At 39.8% G+C, this 19520-nt stretch overlaps 1 protein-coding gene across 10 annotated transcripts in view; it reads left to right on the forward strand.

Moving 5' to 3' along the window:
- CEP170 (centrosomal protein 170) overlaps nucleotides 1-19520 on the forward strand; it is a 176142-nt gene that overhangs the window by 24505 nt on the left and 132117 nt on the right. For all 10 annotated transcript variants that reach the window (XM_025203257.1, XM_025203260.1, XM_014519581.2 and 7 more), the window contains exon 2: nucleotides 7889-8034. In XM_025203257.1, the coding sequence (XP_025059042.1) occupies nucleotides 7930-8034 (105 nt within the window). In that variant the 5' untranslated portion in view covers nucleotides 7889-7929. The remainder of the gene's footprint in view (nucleotides 1-7888; nucleotides 8035-19520) is intronic.

Here is a 19520-nt window from a genome sequence, read left to right on the forward strand (position 1 = left end):
CCTAGATGGAGCATACTTGATAAAGACTGATTCTTTAGAGAATTCAGCCATTTATCTACTAAACATGTGCAAGTATTTTTTTTCAAGGTTCATCACATAGCAAAATTGGACAGTTTTTTTCTGAGGGATTGCAGCAAAAGAGACAGCCCAAACACTAGGGCTACCTGCCAAATTTCAGGCTTCTGTTTAAAAGTATGGGGTATTAGACATTTTCAAAGCAGTTATAAGAATTTTTCAATGTAGGTAAAATATCATATTTTCCCATAATACCATTTTCAGAAATGACTGAAAGTTTAGTTGAAACTTTCCAAAATACAGTAGCCTTAGGCAAACATGACATGAAAAATTGTGTCAGATTCTAAGCAATTGGAAACACAGTATCTTTAAAAGATGGAAATGTTCAATACACGGTATTATCAGCTCTGCCAGTAATTGTATGCATTGGTGTAATGTTAACTGGTTACAAAATGAATTTTTTAATCACATTTCTTAGGGTTTCTTTTTTAATAATTTCCTTTACAAAATGTTATTACTAGTATTCAATCTAAGAGGCTATGAATTACAGTTCTCAATTCTGCAAGCCTTTATTCATGTTTGTTAATTTTGAGCACATGAGTCAACCTATTGGAAATCACTGAGCATGGTTATACATATACTTCTGACTTAGCATGTGTTTACCTGTTTTCTTGTTTTTGTTTATCCCTTATAGGGCAACTCTCTTTGTTGCTGGAAAAAGCACTTGATTATTGCTAGCTACAGTCAACCATAAAAAAATTAGACCCATCATCATCTAACTTTTAATAATTAAAGAATAATTTCATCTAAAACTTTTGATTACAGTGAAATCAGCTTAGCATATCAAGATCATCTTGGCAAAGCAGCTGTATGTGTATTTGAGCTGTTAACCCCAACTCTTGGCTTCAGAACACAGGGCTCCAGTTTTTAGAGTTTAATTATGTTACATGGATGATGTGGACAGTTTCTCAGCTGCTGTATCATTTGGTTGACACAACTGTGAGTGCAATAAATTTAATGATGCTAACATGTTGCAGAATGTAATTTCCAAAATCCATAGTTCTTCAACAATAAAACACCATTTCTTCCCCAGACCTAGAATGTGTTTAATAATATCAACAAATTTCTGAGAAATTGAATATGGCAATTTGACAGGCTTCTTTTAGTGAACCCCAAATTTAAATTGTTCTTCTAAAACTCAGCAAGTCTTCACCTTATAACTATTGTCTTATTTTAAAGGAAATATTATAATGTTCCGTTGTAGCAATTTCCTTTGCTGCTGTAGCAAAGGGTTAATGAAGTACATGGCAAAAATTACCTACGTAGAATGTCCTTTATTTGAACATGCAAATAAAAGTAAGATTCCAAGTGCAGTTTTTAGTTGAAGATTGCCACGTTTGTTGCGGTTACTAAGAATATGAGTGAAAATAACTCTGTTCACTTCTGCATAATAATATAACTTAGTTATTTTTAGCTCTCCACTTAAGCTGATTAACTTGAACCGATGAAAGAATGAAATTCAGAACTAAATTGCTGTCCTGTCCTGAATTCAAAGCACAACAGCTAGATGTTGGAACTCAGAATGGATATACAGTAGGTTCAACATGTATTTGTGGATTCTGCTTAAGAATCGGATAACTTCTAATGTCTAGAAACATTGGAGTGTGTTAAAAGTGAGACTCTCACTTTTTACTCTCTACTTTCTTTGTAAATCTTTTAAAATCCTACTTTGCCCATTACAGGCAAGGCATTTGTCTGTTAGAATGTAATAATACAGGTACAAAACAGAACCAAAAGTACTAAAACCTTTTATGAAACAGTCCGTGTTAATTGTTTTAAAAAGTGCCTCATAAAGAATATAGGCATAAAGCAGAATTGTGTGGTACAAATCAGTTCTCTAAACTTAAATATGTATTGCTACTGCTTTCTAACTCTTTAGTTTTGATATCCAGAAATCATCTGTGTAGCAGTTTTGATCAAAGATGCTAGCTTATTCTAAAGAATATTTTAAAATAAAATATGTATCTGGGTTGATTTGTCACAATGCAGCCAGTGCTGCTTGAAATTCAACAGCCATCTTTTTTTAGATAATTTGATCGGTTTGCTGTCAGACTTTATAATTTGCTTAATTTTTGTGACATGATTGCTGCTGACCTACTTTTCTGTATTGGGAAAATCAGAATAGGTTTTGTTCTTGGTGATGTTAAAATCTTAGTATTCACAGTAATTCTGGTATTTGGATTGAAACTTTTTATAATTAAAACTATCGTTTGCCAGCTGTCATTTGCCAATTTCTATTGAATATCCATATTCACATTAAAGCAAGAGAACAAAAATCTATTTTTACAGAGGTAAGCTGATGTAAACATCAACAGTTATAAGAAATGGGTTGAACAGGGGACTTCAGGATTATGAATACAGTATGGTTGCAGTCCTAAAATGAAAATGTACAATTTAAAAGCTGGAATGTAAACTCAGGTTAACATTCTCCCCTCACCCCCATGCATAAACTGTTTTGTACACAGAGAATTAAACAATAAGTTTTGAAGTTATCTCTATATATTATTTGTGAAGCTGCTTTGTCTGAAGATGCTTGTTTCAGTGTGAAATTATCAGTGTTCATATTTGCTTATTCAGCAAGATACTACACATCCAGTGTATTCAGTAGGAGAACATTCATTAGAAACATTCGTATTTTAAAATATAAATATATGAAAAGTACTCATATACAAAAGATGCATGTAGCACATTTATTCTATTGGTAAAAATACTTGTGTTGGAACATCTTTAACACTTTTATTTAAACCTTCAGATATGCTCGTCTGCACATGTAGAGAGGGTGGGGAAGAGATTATTGATGCATTTTATCCTGTTTATTCAGATTGATTGGCATGAAAAACTTTCAGTCTAAGTATAGTGCTCTGACTAGCTCTTTCATCTTTTAGCATCTGCCAAGGTGTGCTTTTGATATGTTCTTCCTTAACTTAGTTCATTCTTATTTTCATTTGTCATCATCAGTGATAAACATTTCTCAGTTTAGATCATCCCGCTTCTCCTTGTTTGAAGTTCCTTCGTTAATCAGTGTTGGCATTCTCATCTTCTGCAGTTGCATATTAATCTTGGTGGTGGTTCTTTTTAGAAATTAGAGTGCATTTTCATTATCATGCAGGTGATCTCACAATCTGATATCAATAGGGGTCCACTCAACATACAATTTTACAGAATCCATGAAATCCAGGATTTTCAGTGAAAGCAACTTAATAAATAAATTCTGGCTCGCCTGCCAGCACTGCAGGGTTTCCAGTTACTGCTGGGGCACTATAGGGCTTCCCTTCCCTCCCGGACTGTGCCTGGTCCCAGGCTAAACGGTAACCATTAAGCTAGAGCCAGTTTTCACTTAGCTGATCAGCTAAATGATTAATTGTTTAACTGTTCACATCCCTAGTCCCTAGACAAACTTCTGTCTGCTGATGAGGTTGAGCTCACTGTCTCATGCAGGCAGTTCTCGACTTACAACATTTTGCACTTACAACATTTATAAATTGACACCGTTTCAACTTTCTGACCTCAGTTTTGACTTTACAACATTTGATCTGATGCAACGCCAGTGAGCAAGTTCACTGCATTGCCCATCTCCCTGGAGAACATCTGTCCATAGTTCCTTGGACACTTTCCTTAAGAAAGCAGACAAGACTGCAGAAAAACCTGCAGCCAAGACTCCTGAGAAGACTCCAGCCAAGAGCCCTTCAAAAATCCAGCAAAGTCACCTCGAAGAAGTCCTTCCAAATCAATATGATTGCTATTTACAATATAAATACATTAATGTAGCTGTATTACTCATCTATAATTGATCAAGTACAAAATTCTGGGATATTGTTGGTGAAAATAGGGTATTGGGCCTTGGTTCAGGAACCAATCCCCCATTTATAACATTGTTTCTTATGAGAAAATTGGTTCTGAGTTGCAACATTTCAACTTAAGATGAGGTTTTCAGGAACGAATTCTGTTGCAAGTCTGAGCACTGCCTGTACTTGTATGAAATTTAAATACAAACAAATCAAAATAAGTTTCTTTTGAATGGGAGTCTAATTAAAGGAACATAGTCATCACGCTGGCCTATTGTCTGGTTGATTCCCTCTCTTAACAATAGACTTGGAATGCTGGATGCTTTATTTTTTTCTCCAAGGCTTCACCATTGAATTTCTTTTTATAAGAGCTGCTGATTATAGCCAAGTTCATTTATGAAGGGCATATGGTCTTTGGTGCAAGCCCACCAAGCATCAGCTACCAAACCATTAAGTCAGGCTGTACAGGGAAACAAACTCCTATCCCACCCCAGGGACGGGGCTCTTCCAGGAGTGCAGGGAAGCTGAGGGCTGCCAAGGGCAAGCTCACTTGCCTTTACACAAATGCCAGGAGTGTGGGCAACAAACAGGAGGAGTTGGCCCTACTCTTAAACAGTAATGATTACAATCTCATAGGGATAATGGAGACCTAGTGGGACTCTACCTATAACTGGACCACAGGTATAGATGGCTGTACTTTGTATACAGAAAAGTTTGTGTTGCAAGAAGTGGCAGGGGTGTAGCTCTCTATATGAAAGAGTAATACACTTCCCTACAGGTGGAGATTGGCAACCAAGGAGGGTAGCTTGAGGCCCTCTGGGTAAGAATATGGGGCAAACATGGTGAAGGGGATATAATGGTAGGAGTCTACTATAGGCCTCCTAATCAAGAGCAAGAACTTGACCATGAGTTTTCCGGGGAACTGGCTGAGGCTGCACCCTCTCAGTCCATGTTTTTTGTGTGTGACTTTAACTACCCGGACATCTCATGGGAAGAGTGCTGAGCCAAATCCGATTGGTCACAGTGCTTCCTCACATGCACTGACGAGCTTTATTTGTCTCAAGAAGTCCATGGACTGACAAGAGGAAAGGCGCTGCTGGACCTAGTACTGGCCAAAGGGGATGATCTAATCAGCCACCTGAGAATCGAGGGGAAGCTGGGAGACAGCGATCATGATTTGATCACTTTCTCTATTCACCACAAAGCTGGCAAGTCAGCAGTATGGAAGTCCTTGACTTTAGAAAGTTCAACTTCCACAAGCTCAGGAGGGTAGTTGTTCAGGCCCTGAGAAACCACAATCTGACAGGGAGGAATGTCCATGATGAATGGTCACTCCTCAAGGATGTAATCCTTGAGGCACAAAGGAAGTCCATTCCAACCCACAGAAAAAGTAGCAAAAGGGCGGGACAACCCCCTTGGCTCAGTAGGGATCTCAAGGACCCCCTGCACCTAAAAAACAAACAAAAACCTTATAAAGGATGGAAGACGGGAGACCTCACTAAGAAGGAGTACTCAGCACTAGCCTGCACCTGTAGGGAGCAAACTAGGAAAGCCAAGGCTGAAATGGAACTCAAACTGATTAGGCAAATTAAGGACAACAAAAAGTCTTTCAAATATGTGGGAAGTTGGAAAAAGAGCAAGGGTAACATTGGACCCTTACTAAACCAGGTAGGGCAGCTGCTAACCGACACAGGAAAAAGCCAGTTTTCTTAACGATTACTTCACGTTGGTCTTCCATCAGCCCAGTGGGATCACTTTGCCTGACAAAAGGCAGGATCACAAGGGGAAGGGTGAACTTGCACCCACCATTACCATTGATCTTGTAAGGGAACATCTTAAGAGGCTGGACATCCACAAATCAGCTGGCCCAGATGGAATGCACCCAAGAGTGCAAAAGGAACTAGCTGACATTATAGCACAGCCTGTGACAAGGCTATTCAAGAGCTCATGGCACTCGGGCGAGGTGCCTGACTATTGGAAGAGGGCCAGTATGGTACCTATCTTCAAGAAAGGGAGAAGGGAAGATCCAGGGAACTACAGGCCAATTAGCTTGACCTCAATCCCTGGAAAGATCTTGGAAAAATAATTACAGAAACCATTGCCAACTAACAGAAGGTAATATTCTGAGAGAGAGCCAACACCACTTCATGGCGGGCAGATCTCGTCTGCCCAACCTGATCTCCTTCTTTGACCAGGTGATGCATCACATGGAGAAAGGAGAAGAGGTGGATATCATATTCTTGGACTTCAAGAAAGCCTTTGACTTGGTGTCCCATTATGTCCTCATGGAAAAATTGGGGAATTGTGGCCTAGACAATTTCACGGTCTGATGGCTGGTGAACTGGCTCCGTGGATGGACCCAGAGAGTGATAGTTCTTGGAATCAAATCAACTTGATGCCCTGTAACCAAGGGCATCCCCCATGGCTCCATTCTCGGACCTGTACTCTTCAATGTGTTTATAAATGATCTGGACTTGGGTGTTACAAGCGGACTGGCAAAGTTTGCTGATGACACCAAATTAAGGGGATGTGCAGCCGCCCCACAGGATAGGCTGGCAATCCAGGCCAACCTCAACAGGCTTACAAGGTAGGCAGATCAAAACCTGATGGCATTCAACAGCAAGAAATACAAGGTGCTCCACCTTGGGAGAGAGAACCCACACCACACTTACAGGCTTGGCAGTGCTACGCTAGTTAGCACTGTCTGAAAAAGACTTGGTCATGATTGATCACAAGATGAACACGAGCCACCAATGTGATGCTGCAGCTGGCAAAGCAGGCAAACCTCTGGCCTGCATCTTCTGATGCATCTCAAACAAGACCCGGGAAGTCATCCTCCTACGTTACTCAGCCTTGGTAAGACCACAGCTGGAATACCGTGTCCAGTTCTGGGCTCCACAATTCAGAAAGGATGTGGAGGAGTTCAAGAACGTCCTCAGGGCCTGGAATAAACTCCCACCAGAGATGGAGCAGGCACCTACTCTGGATTCGTTTAAGAAACACTTGGATGCCTATCTTGCTGGGATCATTTGACCCCTGCTGACTGTCTGCCCTTTGGGCAGAGGGTGGTCCCTTCCAGCCCTAGTGTCTATGAAATCTATGCTGTAGCCCAGGGGTTAGCAACATTTTTGGGCTGAGTGCCAAAAACAGTCGCAACTTTGACTTGTAGGATGTTCATATGATGAAGTCAGAGTAGATTTGTTTATGCACTAAATAAATCGGAGGTACATAGCATGTATTTTTTACATCCAGTGAAACTTAAGGTCCTAAAGCCCATATTCTTTTGACAAATCAAGTTATAGTTAAAATGTTGGTAGAGGAATCATTGGCAATTATGTTTCAAGACTTTCAGCTTTTTCCATATTGTACATGTTTTGCTGCTTTTTGCATATCTTGCTTTTTAAAATGCCTTTATCTACTTTTAGATGTAACATACATGAAGAAAAGAAACAATTTCTAAATACAAAAAACACTCCATGGAAAAATATAATCACAAAACCCCCAGAATTTAGATTTCCTGTAGTTCCTTTCAGTTTTTACATATCTTTTTGAGAAATAATTCTGGTCTTGTTTTATGCTGAGGTGGATTTTATCTTGGGGCAGACACACAAGCTACTTTTGTTTAATTTCTCTGGACAGCTAAATATACACAGTGTTACATACTGTTGACGGTGGTGATGTGTTATAAAAGCATTACTTTGATTGGTAATAAGCATTTAAGTGTTAAAAGCTTTCTGACAACGTTGTGTGCGACTGGCAGTCCTTTAATTTAAATAGCTACAGATTTATTTTGAACAGGCATACATCTGTAATATTGAAGGTGCCTAGTTGCATGAAAAAAAGCCTCAGATTTTTTGTAAATTTAATTGCCTGTCACTTCCTGTAATATCTGGATTCAGTCCATTGGGAGCTATACATGGTGTTAGAATTGGTTTTTCAAACTCTTTTGTATACATTTATCACAGTGCTTGTTCAGTAGGAGCTGAAGCTAAAAGTAACTAAATATATTTCTCTCTCTTTTGCTTCAGGATGACGTAGCTTTGCCAAGGACTTAGCAGCTAAGCAGAAAATGAGCTTAACATCCTGGTTTTTGGTGAGCAGCGGAGGCACCCGCCACAGGCTGCCACGAGAGATGATTTTTGTTGGAAGAGATGACTGTGAGCTGATGTTGCAGGTAATTGCATCAGACTTCCATCTGCAACTGTTCAAAGTTTGGATTTAAAACACACTATTTATAGTTCTTCTGAGAATTCTATTTGCCAGATGTTAAGTTTTTAATTCTCTCCATTTTCAGCTTTTGTCAACAATTTTAATCTCAACTAATCTTTCATATTCCTTATATAGGAAAAGTGAATTTGATTTTATTGCTGTTGAATAGATAACCATTGTTTAAGATTCAAGAGAAAGCTAGTGGTGTAATTCTGAAGTAAAAGAGAAGGCAGGGCAGGGTGGCACCTTAGAGCAGTGCTTCCCACACTTTTCTTCAGTATGACCCCGTTTCCTCAGCTTGGCCCCTCACTCCCAACCCACAACCCCCAATCCTTCATGTGCCCCTCCTGACCTGCAGCCTCCCCCCCTCCCCAGCCACCTCTCTGGCCTGCCACCTGTGGGAAGCAGAAGCTGTAATGTCTGGAGTGGAGCGCGGAGCCTGGCTCTTTGCCCCCACCCCTCCGTGCCCTCCCCTGCAGGTGGTATGGCCAGAGCGGAGGCTGTAGGGGTTGTGGCAAGGATGTGGGCTGCCTGCTGCGGGCTCCAGGCTCCTTGCCATGCTCCCTTCCCTGGGGGCTCTGTGGCCCAGTGAGCAGGATCCAACATGGGAGGGAGTGCCATGGCATCATGGCCACCAAGCTGAGGCACACCCTGCCTGCCCAGCAACAGCGGGGGCACAACTCTGTGCCATTGCTGCACTTCACTTTGGCAGCCATGGCAGTACAGTGCTCCCTCCTGTGCTGGGTCCTTCCCACTGGGCTGTGGAGGTGATTCCTGGGGAGCTGGCCTGGCCCAGCTGCTGTCCTGCACCCCACTGTGGGCGCAGAAATTTCATGTGCTCCACCCCCACACTCCCCAGCCACATTGCCTTTCTCCTTTTAAAGGAAAAAATCCATGTTTTCCCACAGCAAATGGAAAACCTGAATCCCTGTTTATCACCACCCCATCTGTTGATGTTCCAACCCCTTTTGGGGTTGTGACCTACAGTTTAGGAATAGGTGCCTTAGAAACACTCATTCAGAGAGAATGAGCTGTCATAGGCTGCAGCCTACTCTGTCAGATCCTGTCAGTGGACTAAGAGATTAAATTGCATTTCATATAAATACACACATTGAAAAGTAATGTATGACAAATTAATTGAAATACAATTTTATATTATAATCAGGAGATGATTTGCATAATTTTGTTAAGTGTAGTAAGATAATTCTTGGAGAGGTCTTCCTGTCTATGTATTAATTATATTATATCCAATCTAACCATTATGTTTCACACAGTTCAGTATCCATGTATGTTGATGGGGTAATCCTTTCACTGTATAAATGTCTTCACAATTGTTATTAGTTTTTTTTAAATATTATTTAAATTATTGCCTAAAACATGGGTTTATAAAAATGATATCCCCAGCTTCTTTTACTTTATTTCAAATCAGATAAAAATGGAAATTTTAAATTAATGGCATACTTTAGTAACTGTTAGAAAAAACTATATTGACTATTAGACAAAAAATATAATACAAAAGCTCTAAATTTGGCACAACAGGGAAATGGAGCAAGGATAGAAAGTATTTACCTACCTTTAAAGATTTTTAATAATGAAAATATGACTTCAATGGAAGTGCGTTTTATTTATTTTTTTTGTTCTTACAAAATCCTGTATTGCATGTGTTACTACTTAAGTGGCTTCTTTTCCTGGGCCTGATCCTGGGAATCCCTATGCATGGATTTATTGAGCTTTCTCTTAACATCTCTTCTAGATTTATTTTATATTATTCAGTACAACAATCCCTTCTTAATTTTTCCACCCCATGACACAGAATTCACGTGGCCATTAATGACCACATCAAAACCTTCTATTGCAAAAATAATTTTAAATTCTTTATGTGCATTTATTCCTGTGCAGTAGCATGAATGAGCCATGAAGCTCCCATTGGGTACACTAATGACAAGCATGTGTCTGGCTTTAGAGAAGATTATTGTAAAGAGGTATAGCTTTCTGTGAGTGTGAGTGCATGCATTCAATTACTTAAAAGGTGGGGGAAGAGTAGGATGCATGCTAACAACTACATTTATAGTGTAATAGATTATTAACAAGCAATAGGTTGCAGTCTCTTCAGTATCCTGATGACGGACTACATTGCCATTTAATCTCATATAGTTGATGTAATAGACTCGATCTAGTATTTGAATGCAATTGTAGCTTGCACAGTAAAACCAAAATAATTCTATTAAATTTGGAAAGATAACTGGAAGTATTAGCAGAGATTATTATGGCACCCTAAGTTAGGGCACTCTTTCTTCCATTTGTAACAATATTTTATCATTTAGAGCACAACTGTTCAACTGGCAGCATTTGAGGGGTTAATCTGCAGCCACCAGGCTGCCCCTGGCCACTGCTACCCCTATCACTCTGGGTGCTGCTGCAGCTCGGGTCTTCAAGCTTCCCCTTCCCACTTTACCTTCTGCTTCCTGTGCCTGCCTTGGGGTACCAAGGAACAGCCTGCAGTGGTAGGGAAGCCCATGGTGCCATGCAGAGGAGGAGCCCACAGCTGGACGGTTGAAGTGGCAGGGGGAGCCTTTTGTGGTAGCCTAGGGGGGCCTATGGCTTTCACTATTGCAGCCTGCACAGGGTGCAACCCCCAGCCCCTTACAAGTTAGATAGCCCTGATTTAAGATGTATTGAATTTTTGACTGTATTGGAAAAAACTGTTGAATATTAGTGTTTTAGGCTTAAATTCCTACCTCCCCCTTCGAAGCAAAGGAAGAAATGTGACTGTCTTGAATATGAACTTTGCTATAGTTACATTTTGTTACTATGTGAGCTTGAATATTCTGATACATTCTGTATGGTTTTGCAACTTGGAACTATCCAGAAGACAAAATTAGTGCATAATAAAATTATCTCGTTTATTGTTTGACCCCAGTACTCTTTCCTGCCACGACAGGGGGTTGGACTAGATGATCTCCTCAGGTCCCTTCTGACACTATGAAACGATCTCTTTTTGAATGCAGAATAGCTTGATGGTCATAATCCATGCTGGTGGTTGTTTCCTGAGAGAATTTGTCCAAATTCGAAGCTTGCATTAGTGCTACATTAGCAGCCATCTCTTTGGTACATAGCTTTCACATTTGTCCTCAGCATAGATATTTGTGCTAGAGATGTCCTGGTTCAGGTAGAAGGAGTTTCTAAAAGGGCTCTCATGAGTTATCATCCAAGTCAGAGTATATGTTAGCTACAAAACTTGTACAAGAAATAACAAGATATAAACATAAACTAAGTTTTCTGAAATGAAATAATCCAGAACAAAGTATGTAGGCTTGATGTTATGGATGTTTCAAAAATACTCATGTGGTTAGCCTGAAATCCATTTTTATTTAGGCAGGAAAATAAAATTTTTGACATTATTCTTAGTATCAAATAATCTGATACCTATAAAGAATCTAAAAAAAGGCTGTTAATTGAGATTTGGTTTAATTTTTAAAAATGGCTAGTACTTTTGTGAATAGCTGATTGTCTCTAAAATTACATATGGAAATGAGTAAAGAAAAAAGTTTTTAGAATGCTGTCATGAAAAGCTGTTGAAAATATGGAAATACCTGTAGTCATTATACCTATCTTAAAGAAGGTCAAGGACTATAAATGTTAAGTTGTCAAAATGGTTTCCCCTCTGGATTATAAATCCTTTACCACTCTCAATTGCTTCTTCAGTTTATATTGCTCCGGCTTGTGAAAATGTTATGGTACTATGGTATAAGCTATTACTCCATATTCTATAATACTTTCATCCCTATATATCAGTTTTTCTCCTCAAAAATGTATGACAACAAAGAACCTGAGCCTGATGAAGGGACTTTGATCCTGAAAGGACAATTTTCTTGCCATTTTCCAGTTGGTCTAATAAAAGGTATCATTTTGGAACCAAGAGTTCTAGTTTTTTGTATGTCTTTTTGTCTCAGACCAACACAGCTACCAAGTACACTCCTGACAACAAAGAAGATTTTTTAGCTGTTTAGTAACATTTTGCTTGGAAAGTGGGTGATGTTTGTTTCTTTTTCCTTTTTTTTTAGTAACAGCACTGGCCTTCAAGTAATTTATCTGTATATATAATTTAAAACTGTCTTGCAGTGCACCTCATAATAGGAAGTATCCCATGTTTGTTCTCTGTAGCTACATCATAAACAAAAATAAGTTTTTTGGACTTGCTAGAATATTACCTATATTTTATTTCTAATTACTTGTATTAAAAATACTTGCGTATGTACCTTCATGTGGTGATGGTGAGTGATCACTGTAAATCTTAGTGATTAAACAAAGTTATCCTAAATCCACATCTTAATTCAACTGTATTAGAGAAATTGCTTCATTTGTAAATTTAAACAAATTATTCAGCAAAACATGAATTGAGAATTTTTACTTTTATACAAGATGAGTAATAAAAGTGGAGCAGACTCGTTCGAGGTTTTGATTTCCCCACCCCACATTAGCTCATAGAAAATCACCAAGTTACTGATTATTTTCAACCTCTTATTAAGATGTTTTCAAAATAAGCTGTAGCCTATGGAAGGTCACACCTCTGTCTGTAAGGTGCCACACTGTCCTGCCTTATGTCTTCTCTTAGTATGTATGCTGCTCTTTCTGCTAGTATCTCCACCTCTATTAACATCATATGGGAGACAGCAAAAAACTACGTTAAGTTGCCATAACTCTTAGCTATTCAGCATTCATTCTGGTTGGCTGGCTACAAATCATCTTGATGACAGGACTAATAATTGCATGTGTTTGAAGTTTCCTCCCAGTGAAACTTTTTAGCTAATACGCTGTGGGCATGTCTACACAAGACACTGACTGTGCAGTAGTATTAGGCTATTGCATAGTAGCATCACTTAAAAGGTGTTTCCCAGCGCTACTGTGCAGTAGCTCTGCTTACTGCGCATTTTTTTTAATACTTGTATAAGGAAGTACTTAGTAAATGCACAGTAACCAGAGTTGCGTATACAAGTACTAAATAAATGTGCAGCAACGTCTTATGTATATGCACCCTGTATCTGGCAAAATAAAGTTTGCAGAAGAGTATATTATGGAATGCATTACAAGTTTGTTGTGCTAGTTGAACTCTCAAGCAAATACTAATCATTAGACAAGTTTTGCTTAATATCTTAAATGTCTCTGCATAATTTTGAATAGATTACTTGGTTTTGTTTGTTTCAGTAATAGCCATTAGTTCATATAAGATGAATCTAAGCAAATGTCAGTAGTGGATAACAGAACAGCAGTGTCTGTTGCTTTCAGTTTCTCTTCTCCCCTTTATTTAATTCATCTACCTATTTACTATGTATTCACCAAAACTTTTAAATTAGTGGGCGTTTCATGGCTATCAGTATTTTATAAACTAAAGATGTAAAATAACCACCTCTTTAAAAGTTTGTCAGCCAGCAACCTCTGTTCTGTTCCCAGAATAGTAAATATTTTATTAGCTCTTTTCTGTATATAAATGAATGTCTATATGCCATTTCAAGAAAACTGACTTAATCTTAAAATTGTTTAAGGAGAAGAGTACCATTGAGCTGTTGCTGCTTTTTGAATTGCTCTACCTTTTTAAAGTAAAATTTAGTGTCTAAAATAATATGATCTCTACTTATGTAATATAGCAATTTGTCCAATAATTTTTGTGACTGACCGTCTGTGACTTAAAGATTTAAAAGTGTATGTTTGTTGCAAATGCTGTTCACTGCCAACTGCCTTTTGTTTCTGTTACTCTCTGAAATACCAGTCAGTGTTAACTGTAGCTTCATCCAGGCTGTAAACAAGAAGAGATAAGGAGTTATAGAGTCTTTTACCTAGAGGCCACTGTTTCAAATACAATCTGGACTCGACTATTGAACTTTTTTTTCCATGGCAGTTTGATTACCCTTTGTGAAATGGCTGGATGATCTTATTCCATTGTTATAGTGGGAGAATTTCTACACAACAGAGACTGCTATTCTCACTTGTATACAAGTGTGCGTTGGTGGAGCAACATTGAAAAATTTGTATTTTCTAATAATTCTTAGAAATCTCTAGAGGCGCATGAGAATAACTTGACAATACATAAAAAAACGCATCTTATTTTTAATCAACTCTGATATTCCTGCTTAAAATAAGTTATCTGTATTTTAGTCTTGCATGAGGATGGTGGTCCATTACTTTAGCTGAGGGGGTGGGATTTGTTTTTTGTCATAAGGTTGGAAACGCATGAAAATCTAGAAAGGTTCTACAAGAATTAAAGATCTTCCGACAGGACAATCTTTAAGTTGAACCAAGAGGCCCCACCGATTTTATTTTTGAAAATTTTTACCATTCTTCTTTGTTAGTAGACAAGACTTCAGTAATCAAATCTCTGGTGACTTGGAGCTCTTCCATTCTTTCTCTTTTCTCCTCTTTTTACAGTATAGTTATTTCTTCACTGTGACAGTAAATGTTCCTGCTTTACCTTGTTTTCCATTCTGTCACTTATACGTGGATGCTGGTTTCCTTACTGTGACAGCTGTTGTATGTCAGTCAGATTTTCTTGTTTCCAAAGCTGCATTTTTGTGTTTGTTCTTTGTCAGATGATGTGAATTGTATCTTTGTTGCAGAAAATTTGATTAACACAATTTTGCTTCAGAACTCAGAGATTGAGAATTTTTTTTCATAATTCAGTGGTATTTTGTTTGGGGTCTATTTTGCTTAGCAAATTAAAGAACTGCATTACTTTTTCAGCTTGTGAAGCTGAAGTGATTAGTGTGGAACAAGGCATCATTGGAGTGTGACCTCTGTTGCTGACTGCTAGCATTGTCAGTTGCTGGATATGCTTTTGCTTCTTCATAAACTGTATGGGTAGTTAACATACTTTATGCTATCTTCTGTCATTTAGTATATTGAAATTTATAACCAAAATTGAGCTAAATCTATTTGACAGTTAAAAATGAAATGGAGCTCTGGTGTTATGTAAGATAGTTTACCTTAAGTAATCTTTAAATTTTGTAAGAATGTCAATATTAATAGTTTATTTTGAAAGATATTATCATAACACAATAGTAATTTTAATAGATCATAGTGTTTTAGTCTTCAACAAATGTGTGCTAAATATAATATTATCCTAAAGATATTCACAAGCTTCATTTCTGAAGTGTTCCCCCATGCTTGTGAAATTATTTGTTGCTCTAAAATGGCTGATCATACAATGTCATAATGGGCTATTTTTATGCAATATTTGCTTTGCTTGCTGTGTTATAAACAGGGATCAGGGTTTTCCTTTTCCAACAGGAAAATGGGAAAAGATGTGGATTTTCCCTTTCAACAGACAAAACAGCAGATTTTTCATTTTAATGGAGATACCCGTGGATTTTCTACTTTTGCAAAGAGCTCTCTACAGGCTGGCAGAGTTGTAGCCTGCAAGAGCTTCTTGCCTAAAGGGCGGCAAACCCTAAGCCCTGCCCTGAGTGGGAGGGAGAAGTGGAAGGGACAGGGCCTGAGACTACGTCAGCCAAGGCTTGGCTCAGGCACGCTTTCCCTCCTGGAGCCTTTGGGGTAAGTGGGGTTTGCTGGGGGGGCGGGGAGGGAAACAGGGGGCTGCAGTTTAGGGATGGGGGCACTGGCAGGGCTAGGGGGCTGGGCCTGTGGGGTGGATGCAGGTGACTGCTAGGGGCTGTGGGAAGAGCCAGCAGTGCAGGTGGGGGCAGGGCGGGTGTGTGTGGGTGGGCTCTGAGAGAGTGGGGAGGTGTCGCAGGATGCCCCATGTAGAGGGCTGGCCTGGCCCAATGGTGCATAGACTGGGAGCCTTATGCCATTGTACTGAGCAGGAAGGTGCACATGAGGCATAGGGTTGTACACCATCAGGCCAGGCGGGCTCTATGCCCCCATGGACAGCTTCCCACTGAAGTGCTGGAAGCCCTACCCTGGCCCACCTGGCCCAGTGGTGCACAGTTCCCGCCTGTAGTACCACAAGCCAAGCCCCACATGCTGGCATGGAGCCAGCCCAGTCTGGTGCAAACACGTGCACCAGCAGGCCGGGCTAGCTTCATGCCAGCATGTGCAGGCCCTGGGACTCAGCCAGAGGTGCGTACCGCCAGGGGCTCTGTCTGCTGCAGCCATGAGTGCCCTGAGGGCCTGCTGCCTACTGCTGTTGAGCTGCTGGCCAAACCCCGCACACGCATCCACGCCCATCCTCCCCCACATCCCTTCACAATCTCCCACAAACCCATACCCACTCACAAACCCCACAACCCTTCAAAACTCATTCCACAAACCCCACCCTCCTTTACCCACACCCACCCATACCTTCACAAATCCTCCCCCACACACATCCCCCACCCCCACCCCCAACCATACAAAGTACCTGCATATATTGCTAAAGGAGGTTGAAATAGTGTGAAGTTTGGTTTAATTTGTTTAAAAAAAATTAGTTTATTTTGCATAATTTAAATTTTTTCTGTGCATAATTTTGAATTGTTCTGGGCATAATTCCCTGGGGTGTACAGAGTGGTCTCAGCAGTTCTGATTTTCCATGATGAAAAACTGAAAATCAAATGCCAAAGTATATAGGTATTTAGAATTTATTGTATTATAGTGATTGAGGCACTGGTAAGCTTCCAAATTGTTTTAAACTGTAAATATATCAATAAAACATTGTGTTCAACCGATACCTATATATATTGTGGCCTTTCATTTTAATCACAGATTTGGGGGGTTTTATCCAAGAATTTATGATTTTTATCAGGGAAAACCGGTATACCTGGTTATAAATGAATGTGTGTCTGACATAAGAAACATCAGTAATTAGAGGAAAAGTAGAACTGATTGTTAGAGAACAGAGTACTTGCGACCTAAACACTGAAACATTCTGTTCAAAGGCTTTTTTCATTTTAATAGTGTTGCTTTCCACTTCTAATATTATTTCTATTTTTTATATATCTTTTAAAAAGAAAGAGAGAAACATTTTTAATAATTTCTTTTTTGAGCAGGCTCATAAACCTGGATTTTTACTGAACTGCCCAACAAAAGTGGAAATCTTGTGGAGGTTGTCTTCCCCTTGCTGGCTGTCCTCTTATACCTTCTCCCTGTGTTTGGAAGGAGAATTGAGGGGCGTTTGTAGATGTGCTTCAGGAGGTGGGGGATGGGGTGCTTTAATTAGAGCGGGTCCAAGAGCTGCTCTCATTAAAACCCCCAGATCTTCACATGTACCAGCATCCCCATGCTGAAAAATGGCAGCAGGAGTGCTTTAACTAAAACTCGTCAAACAAGCTTTAGTGAAAGCACCCCCCCCTCCCCTCCGGCTCCCATTTTTCATCGCAGGAATGGTGATACTTGAGACGCTGGAGCATGGTAATTGCCACACTCCAGCAGATTCAATTAACTGAATCTGCTCTGACGTGTTATAATTACAGTACATCAGAGTGGCCTCTCTGCATGTGTTTAGGTATGTAAGAGTCCTTATTATTACTTTTAAAATCACCTCATTATTCATTCTCTGCATTTTCTGGGGTTTAAACTGTGCTATGTTGTTCTCAGCTATGTTGTGGTAGTGCCAGGCCTACTTTGAATGTGTATACCAGGTACCTTTATTACTTAGGAGAATCTCATATTCCTGGAAAATGATTCATATGTGAGTTTTTTTTATACCCAGGAGATGTAATGAAGACAAAATCCAGAATTTTGGGGGTGTTTTTTTTTCTCCACCTTGGGGGCCAGAGACTCTCACTGGTGCTATGCAGAGCATGGAGACTGGTAGTGAGTCATAGCTTGAATACTGGCTTCTGAGGAAGGTCCCTTGTCTGCAGTTCCTCAAAGAAGCATGCTTCATCACCTCCCCTACCTAAGTCCATATGTCATGGCTCTGTAAGGATACCACTGAAACTCTGGCACTGTCTGTCTGTCTCCCTCCCAAACTACTAAGACAAAAAATAAACACCCTGGTGTCTATAGTGGGTTATGGAATAGAGAAGATCCCACACAACTTACTGATTCGTTTGATGCACTGGCTAGGGAAATTTTTAGCTAATTGCACGATTTCACAATGATTTCATACTTAATTTATACAACACAATTTTATGTTAAGAAATACCATAAACATCAAAAACACGATAACTATATATATGGAACAATACTCTAAATGCACTTCTTTAAAACAATTACAGCTAACGATATAATTTGAACCAGAAAAGTTATTACTATATTATACTTAAAATCCTAGAATTCCGAGAAGCCAAACACCTAAATATGGTTTCATTCCTCAGTAGTACAATTTAATGGGCTGGCCTCAGTAGTACGGTTCAATGGGCTGGCCTCAGCAGTGATAGGAACAAGTCCCCTTCCTTCGGTCCCCCTTGGGCGCTCCGCAGCTTCAGCGTGAACTAAGAGATTCGTGTTCACGGAGAGGGTGGTTCAGGTGATCAGTCTGATCTGGCCTACACTTGCGATTCTTCCTTCGTTGTTCTGCAAGTGAGGTTACCTCCAAATTGGGACTGTAGGTTACAGTTTTTAATGGGTGAGTTGCCGTCTTGGGCCCCTCCTACCCAAACCTGTCACTACTCCCAAATTCGGGCTTGGATCTTACTCAACAGGTTTTTGCTAGGTGGTCAGTTTGTCTTCCGCAGCGGAATTTGTCCGCTGACTATTTAGTTTATCTTAAATTTTGCTTTGGAAGATTTTCCATACCACTGTGGTCACCTTTCTTTTACAGCCCCCTTTCAAAAGGCTTCTAGGGTTTTGATCTTTCAGAATGTTTACTTAAGGGTCGTTTTTCTGGTTCTTAGGATAACTTGTTAAAGGCCTCTAGAGATGAGATTGAGGAGCCAAGACTTTAAGCACGTTTGTTGTAAGGCCAGGTAAAACAATGAACCTAGATAAGAAGATAAACCTTACCCTTTTTTCTATACTGGCTAATGGGCAACTATTACAAGCATTCAAAATATTTACATTCAATATGACACCTGGATCCTCGGAATCTTGTCAGAGCAGCAGCTTGGTGCTTCCAGCTTCTACTCTGGAGCCAAAATCCCTAGCCCCAGCAACACTCGAGCAGGATATGACATGGCTATCCACCCTGTCCTCGTCCCAGGCCGCCTCCTCAGCACTTCTATCACTTTGTCTTGTTCTTTGACCATGTTACCAAACTTTGTACTGCCTTCTCAACCAATGCCTTCAACCTCTTTGAGCCTAGTAAGCTCCCTCTATGGGTATACTTGTATATCAGATAGATTTACAGTTCTAACCTTAGCAGCCTTCCCAGCTTTGATTATTATGGCACAGTCAGGCTCCACACTATCCTCAGCTTGTCTTCCAAACTATCCACAGTATTCTCAGCTCCAGTCTTCTTGTGAATTCAAGTTTAGAATCGGGATGGGTGGCAATGACACTGCAACGGGGAGCTATGGCAGATTTTGGGATGGCTGTAGCCCTCCCCCCCCCCGCAAAACCCTCCTCCCAGTGCTGCCA

This window comes from Alligator sinensis, unplaced genomic scaffold (assembly GCF_000455745.1).
Source record: "Alligator sinensis unplaced genomic scaffold, ASM45574v1 scaffold534_1, whole genome shotgun sequence".
NCBI lineage: Eukaryota > Metazoa > Chordata > Crocodylia > Alligatoridae > Alligator > Alligator sinensis.